The 6552-nt window shown below is 34.9% G+C and overlaps 1 protein-coding gene across 1 annotated transcript in view; it reads right to left on the reverse strand.

Annotated features, from left to right (window-relative positions):
* LOC150088327 (putative ammonium transporter 2) overlaps positions 1-1604 on the reverse strand; it is an 82926-nt gene extending 81322 nt beyond the window's left edge. Inside the window, exon 1 of the mRNA XM_090370123.1 lies at positions 1439-1604. Coding sequence (XP_090226249.1) covers positions 1439-1604 — 166 coding nt within the window. The remainder of the gene's footprint in view (positions 1-1438) is intronic.
* Positions 1605-6552: the final 4948 nt, after the last annotated feature.

Genomic DNA, 6552 nt, shown 5'->3' on the forward strand with positions numbered 1-6552 from the left:
TGCGTGCACTAGGTTTTCTGAAAAGAAAATTGAGAGTTTTATGTTTAAAACAACTCAACTTTATTCTTATTTTTCATAAATATATAATAAAATCTTTATTTATCATCAATTTTCTATACATAGAACGAATAATTTGACTAGTTGCAGAGGGTACGTTTCGCGGACCCCCTGGAATTGGTCTACGGACCGCAGTTTGAGAAACGCTGATATATCAGAAGCCAGTATAAGGAGGCACGTTGTCACATTCCTAAGTACAATTTCAAATGGAAAATCCATTATCAAAAAGCATTGCTCTTGTCGCATTCGGAAAGATCAACAAACACGACTTCTGTTGCACGACAGAAATTCTGTTCGAACGATTTCCACAATTTAATGTCAAGGTGAAAAATGCTGTCCTTGATAATCACAGTATGAGCTCGCCTTACTGGAATACTAGGATGCAAAGAAAATAAAAATTCTGCTTTTATTTTGTTTGGAAAATTTTTACCAAGTTCATAAAACACTTAATGAGGTGGAATTATTGACCTTACCTTCAGTTTCTGTCTAAGATGAAGCTTAAAAGTAATTAATTCTGTAAGACCTCTTCAATTAACGCTATTATTTTGCTTATTTCAGCCCATACACAATGAAAACGTGTGTGTGTGTGTTCTGAGAAACACGCGCTTATACAAGACATAAATACACTCAACTAAATATCGCCTAAGATGCTGATGTATCGTATAAGTAGCAATAAAAATAAAGGTTTAAACATTCCTTTGAAAAAACTTTTTACATATTAAAAGGGTATCGAAATACAAAGTCTGCGTGTTGCGCAAGTTCCGTTAGTTTATTACATGTTCATATACCTCTATGAAAATAGTGATACATAACAGCACTGAACGCTCAATTTTATGAAAGTATGATAAAAATTCTGAATTTTACAAAATTTCGAGAGTCGTACTAGTCAGGAAATTGTGTATTCTTGCGCCACTGTCAATACTTTTAAAATATGTAGTATACTTCTTTCACTGGCGCGGCCTACTAATCCTAATTTTGAAATCCCCCGAATACTAAACATAAATCAGATTATGGGCGATTTAGCCGCTGTATAAATTGTTGGCTAATAATAATTTAAAACAAGTTTTTGAATTTACAAAATTGCACATTTTAGACGCTATACTTATTCAAATTTTAAATACAAATGAGATTTTTTGTATTTCAACATATGCAGTAATATACGCTGTTATTGGATCGTTGGCTTTGTTAATTTAAAAAAATAAAATTGCGCGTATTAATTAATTTTAGATAAAATCCGGCTAAGGTAATCGGATTATCTTTAATACAGTCATATTTCATACCAATATTCATATAAAAATACGTGCTAACAAATTCACTTTATTAAAAATTATCCGATGGCATATTAAAAGCGATTAATTTGATCTGAATAATTTCAAGTTACCTGATTGCATCGTAAAAATGATGAATGAACTAGTCATGATCCACGTTGCATCATCCCACGAAACTTGCGGTCCTTCCTTCCCACGCGAAGGTACCCCATGTGGACTGAGGGGCGAAGATATGACATCCGACACATTCGATGGCACCGTTGTAATTTCCTCGCTCATTTTTATAATCGCCTTTTTAACTTCTGTGCATTTTCCTCGATATCGCTTCAGCACGTGTCACTTAATGCTGCCACCATGGTCACTACAAAACTGATACTCGAATATGGGAAGGCGCACGTTCCACTTTTCCCGCTCAACAAGTGCGTACCGCAGAGAAAACAGCTTCACAGGCGCAAAGCGATCAAGCCGAGTTGCGTGAACTGCAGCGCACGACGAAATTGTAGCGAATTGCGAAGTGTCTTTCGCCCACATGCAGTCACCAGTGCTTGATAATAGATGAAGACGGTTTTTTAAGTAAAATTATTTTGTTCTAAACACGCAGATGCAGAAGTTTAATAGGCAGCATTTATTTCAGAACCAGAGGTTTACAAATACATGAAAATAAAAAAGAGAATTTCTTGATATTATTTTCATGTCAGGGCCGCCGTAGCCTAGTGGTCAGGCACGCGGGTGCATAAGTACACGTGCCTTGAGTGACCGGGGTTCAAGCCCGTGACTACTGAATACGGTGCTGTTTCTTGTATTCTGTCTATCTTGTGAACTCCTCTGACCGTTTGGTCGTCCCGGAGTATAAACAGAAAATTTATTTTATTTATAAAGAGAGAGAAAGATGTCCAGTCGTACGAGCTGTAATTTTGTTCACCCGATTTTTTTTTTTTTTTTTTTTGTGAAGAAAAAGGATAAAACTGTTTTTTTTTTTTTTTTTTTTTTTGATTAATGAATCTCGTAAATGAGAGTACTCATCAGTGTTTCATTTTGAAAATTTAAATATCGCCCAGTAAAATCTAAAATCTGACGGCTATTTACAAAATGCGTAGAAATACCCTTAAGAAATATCTGTATAATTGGACCAATAGAAAACCCGGAAATTATTTATTTTATTTATTTATTATTTTTGTCATACATATCGCGCAGGCTATCCATATACCGTGTATTACGTTTGTTGCCACGCGCTATTTGGAAGAATGAATGAGCAATGTGGCTGATGCGCAGAAACGAAGTATTCTCGATTCACGCATAAAAGTCGTTGCCGTTTGCTCGTTTTTAAATCATGAATTGTTACTGTTTTAAAACGTGCCTGAAATGTAACGCACCGCGAGAATTAACTAACTTTTTTTTTTTCTTTCTTTACAATTTAGTTACTTTGATTCATATTCTGATTCCTGTTCTTTATTTAAGGTACTGCTGCAGCGCGAAAATATATTAATTAAATGTGTTAGATCGTGTGTTAAAAACCTCGGAAATATAAAGTACCGGAATTGAACTGTATTGAATACAGTTCAATTGAATTGAGTGCATTCCTTGTTTTGTTGAGAAAAAAAAGTCTGGGGAGAGGGGGAAAAACATGGACAATCGTGCGAACCATTGTGACCACAGCGTGAAAGTATCCATAATTTTCTCATTTATCAGCGCTCCGGAACAGAACTTATACAGTAGAGGAAAGTTTTGGAACTTATGGAAAACTTGCTACAGCGTCTGTAATTATTCCTCAACTTTGAGTTGCTGACCGAAATCGAACTCAGGATTTCTCCGCTGTTCTCGGCAATCATGTGGAAATGTCCACTGCGCTGTCAGCTGGGCGGAAGATATTATAAATACACTAGTGTTGATCGCTTGTCAGTGGCGTTCCCAAAATTTTCCAAAAGTACGCTGAAGGCAGTGTTCCAGGGAATCGTGAGGCTTTAATGATCAAGGGGAAGTGCTGTAATCCCTTTAGTCCCAACATGGGATCTCCACTGTACGTTGTAACTTAGGAACAAAAACTTAAATAAATCAAAACATTTTATTAGATTATGGCAAAACATTAGAGTTTGTAAATTAGTTCATAAGAGGGCAAAAACGGCGATTCGATAATACAGGAAACTACTTCAATAAGGCTCCTCATACTGAGAAGGTTATTCTTAATTAAGTCCCAAATATTCATTCCCATTCTTGATTAATGGCTGATGCATACTCAGTGTGGTTTTGTAAGGGGAAGAGCGTCTGTGGTCGGCAATCCTTTGAGTAGCTAAGACATTCTCTGTTAAGTTAAAGTCTGGAGATCTGGCTAGCCATTTCATATAGGTCATTTCTAATTAAAAAACACTTGATAAAGTTTCCCTAGGGGAGTTTTATGAAGATGTGTGTTATCATCCGTTAAAGGAAAATCTGGACCAATTGCTCCTACAGAAAGGCAAACTTAGCGGTCAAATTCATGAGAACTTCTCTTAGGAACACCAGAAGATCAGTACAGCCAGTGACAGTTGTGGTGCTCAATATTCCCTTTTATGACTCCTTCGATCGATAGTGCCCCTATATACAGTAGATTCGGCGAATGTTGCAGCAAGTTGTTCTATGAGTCACATTCAGCTACACCTGGCCACTTCGACTTGACTTTGTCCTACTTCCATTCTCCGTATTGATAACCAGCTCAAAGAATTATCAAAAGAGCATATTTACATTTTCACGATGATCATTTTCGACTTGAAATCAGTAGCGTGAGCGATAACTAATTGGAAAAATTCCGAAAATTCTGATTTTAACTGGATAACGATTGTAATGTCAAAACGGGTTGTAGTACTTTGTTTACGAGGTCAGATAGAGATTGTTTTATTTTATAAATATTAGTTTCTATTTTAACATATAAAACGCAAACCTTTTAGCTTTGATTCAATGGTAATAATCTCAATTTAACCAAGTAAAGGTGGATCGAAACAAAAGTTCCACTTATATCAGAGAAGTCTGTAAAAGTTCTCTCCAAGATAAATGATGCTCCATTAATTAATGGAACAATAAAACTTATTACCCAACAAATCAAATGAGTAACAAGAAGACCTCATAGATAGAAACAACGAGCAAATTCAAATCAGCAAGCTAGCATAAACTTTAAAACTGAATAAATGAAAAGCATAGAAATTTTAAGAGGAAACTACATTACTTCAAGTAGTGGTATCGTATATGACGGTGTTAAAATCAGGAAACTACATTACTTCAAGTAGTGGTATCGTATATGACGGTGTTAAAATCACTCAATAGTGTATACGTGAGACAAGTTCACAATCGGAGATGCACAGAAGCACGTATAGCTCCTAGATAAACCTTTCTCGCTTTACGTGGCTGCTGAAATATGCGCATTCAAATACAGAACGGTTTGAACGAAGAAAATTAAACTATTAATTACTTAATTGTTCAATATTGTTGAACAATTAAGATTATCTAATCAGAGTCACTGTCATACACTTGTTTATTCCAAACATTATGAAGAAAGTGAATCATCAACTATTGCGGTGTAAAAAGTGTATATTGATGAATTACAGTGGACAATATTAAAGAAAATTAAATAAATATAGCCAAAATTAAAACTGTTGATTCCATCTAATTGTAATAGTGTAATTTCAAAACTTATAGTCAGAAGCTGATATCCCGTCAGGAATCGAGTTATGTAGGACGCTTTTAGGAATATACGTGATGGGAATAGGAATATACGTGATGGGAATAGAAATATCCTGGAGTGGCCAATAAGGACCTGCTGATTTGACCAATGAAAAAGCTGTCACTTTGTTGTATCGTTCGTTCTTCATCCATCCTTACAGTGCTCTTAAGTTGTGTATTTATTGTCTTGCAGTGTTAAAATAAGTTTTATTTTGCTTAAAAAACTCAAAAAATCTGAAGTTTTTATGAACCAGCGCATGAAACTGAAATATCTGTTTAAATTGTGGAAAATTCCCACCGAAAGTTTTGACGTGCATGAAGACGTTTTTATGGAATCTACAATGTCAAAAGGGATGAGTTCCTGAATGGCTAAAATAATTTTCTTAAGGAAGAACAAACGTCCATGCCGATTTTTGTTATGCTATCTGACTACGGCGAAAATTGAGAAACAGGTTCTGGAATTTCCATAGTATAATCAAAGAATGACTATTGAAATGATAACAGAACAAATGGGATGGATGGATAAAGAGACATATTTTAGTCATTTTTCTGACATTTACCTTCAAGTTCTGGGCAATTTGAGAAGAAAGGTGTTGAGAAGAACCTCAATCTCTGATTTCGGGTCCATCTGACAATTTTTGTTTTGTTTTTAGATAAAACCTCGATAAAAAAGACAGGTTTTGAGCCCATGGAGGAAATAAAGCAGTACTAAGACGGCACTAAAACATAAATCAGTAATCGAGTTCCAGAAATGATGCCAGTTGTAGCAGAAGAGAATGACTTCGTGCAGTTGCCCAAGGGAAGTAGATCGAAGAGGGAGGATAAAAGCATATAACCAGTAAGTTAAACTTTAACTTGCTTATAAATTTATTTCTAGAAAATGTTTCCATATCTCTTATTTTCATATAATAAATCTAGGGGATCGCGAATACATGACTGACTTCTGATAATCAAATGAAAAGTCATTTTTCTTGTGTAATAGATATTTTACAGGTGAAATCAGTAAACGGTAATCATAAATCTAAAATATAGCTTTTTGATAGAGATGATGAAAAGAATATATGGTACTTTAGTTTTTTCCAGAGTCTCATACACTAATTTTACACTTCACTTTTCCCCCTATGTAAAACGAAGAGTATTACTCAATATGGCTGAGTCCCATCTTTCCTGTTATTGTTATTAAAGTACTTTAATGGAACTTTTGGTCCTTCGTCGCTTACCCTGCCCACATTTTCAGGGAAGCAATCAAACTGCGAAAAATGAACTTTCAGGGACATTTCGGCATCCCTAGGTTTTGTAGTCTTCTTGAAGTTCTGTAATAGGTCTCAAAGTTTTCTACTCGTTTGTTTCCTCGGATACCTTTAAACCTTATTTTGAAGAGATTACTATGCAAATAATACTAATTATTTGCATAGTAATAATACTAATTAATTGCATAGCAATTTTAAGAAATATTTCTTAAAATTACTGCTGTTTATAGAAGATTTAGGGTAAAGTTTAGAGAAGATATATTTCTTCTCTAAACATTGTATCACCT

Source organism: Mastigoproctus giganteus, chromosome 3, assembly GCF_048544385.1.
Source record: "Mastigoproctus giganteus isolate SK-2022 chromosome 3, ASM4854438v1, whole genome shotgun sequence".
Lineage (NCBI taxonomy): Eukaryota > Metazoa > Arthropoda > Arachnida > Uropygi > Thelyphonidae > Mastigoproctus > Mastigoproctus giganteus.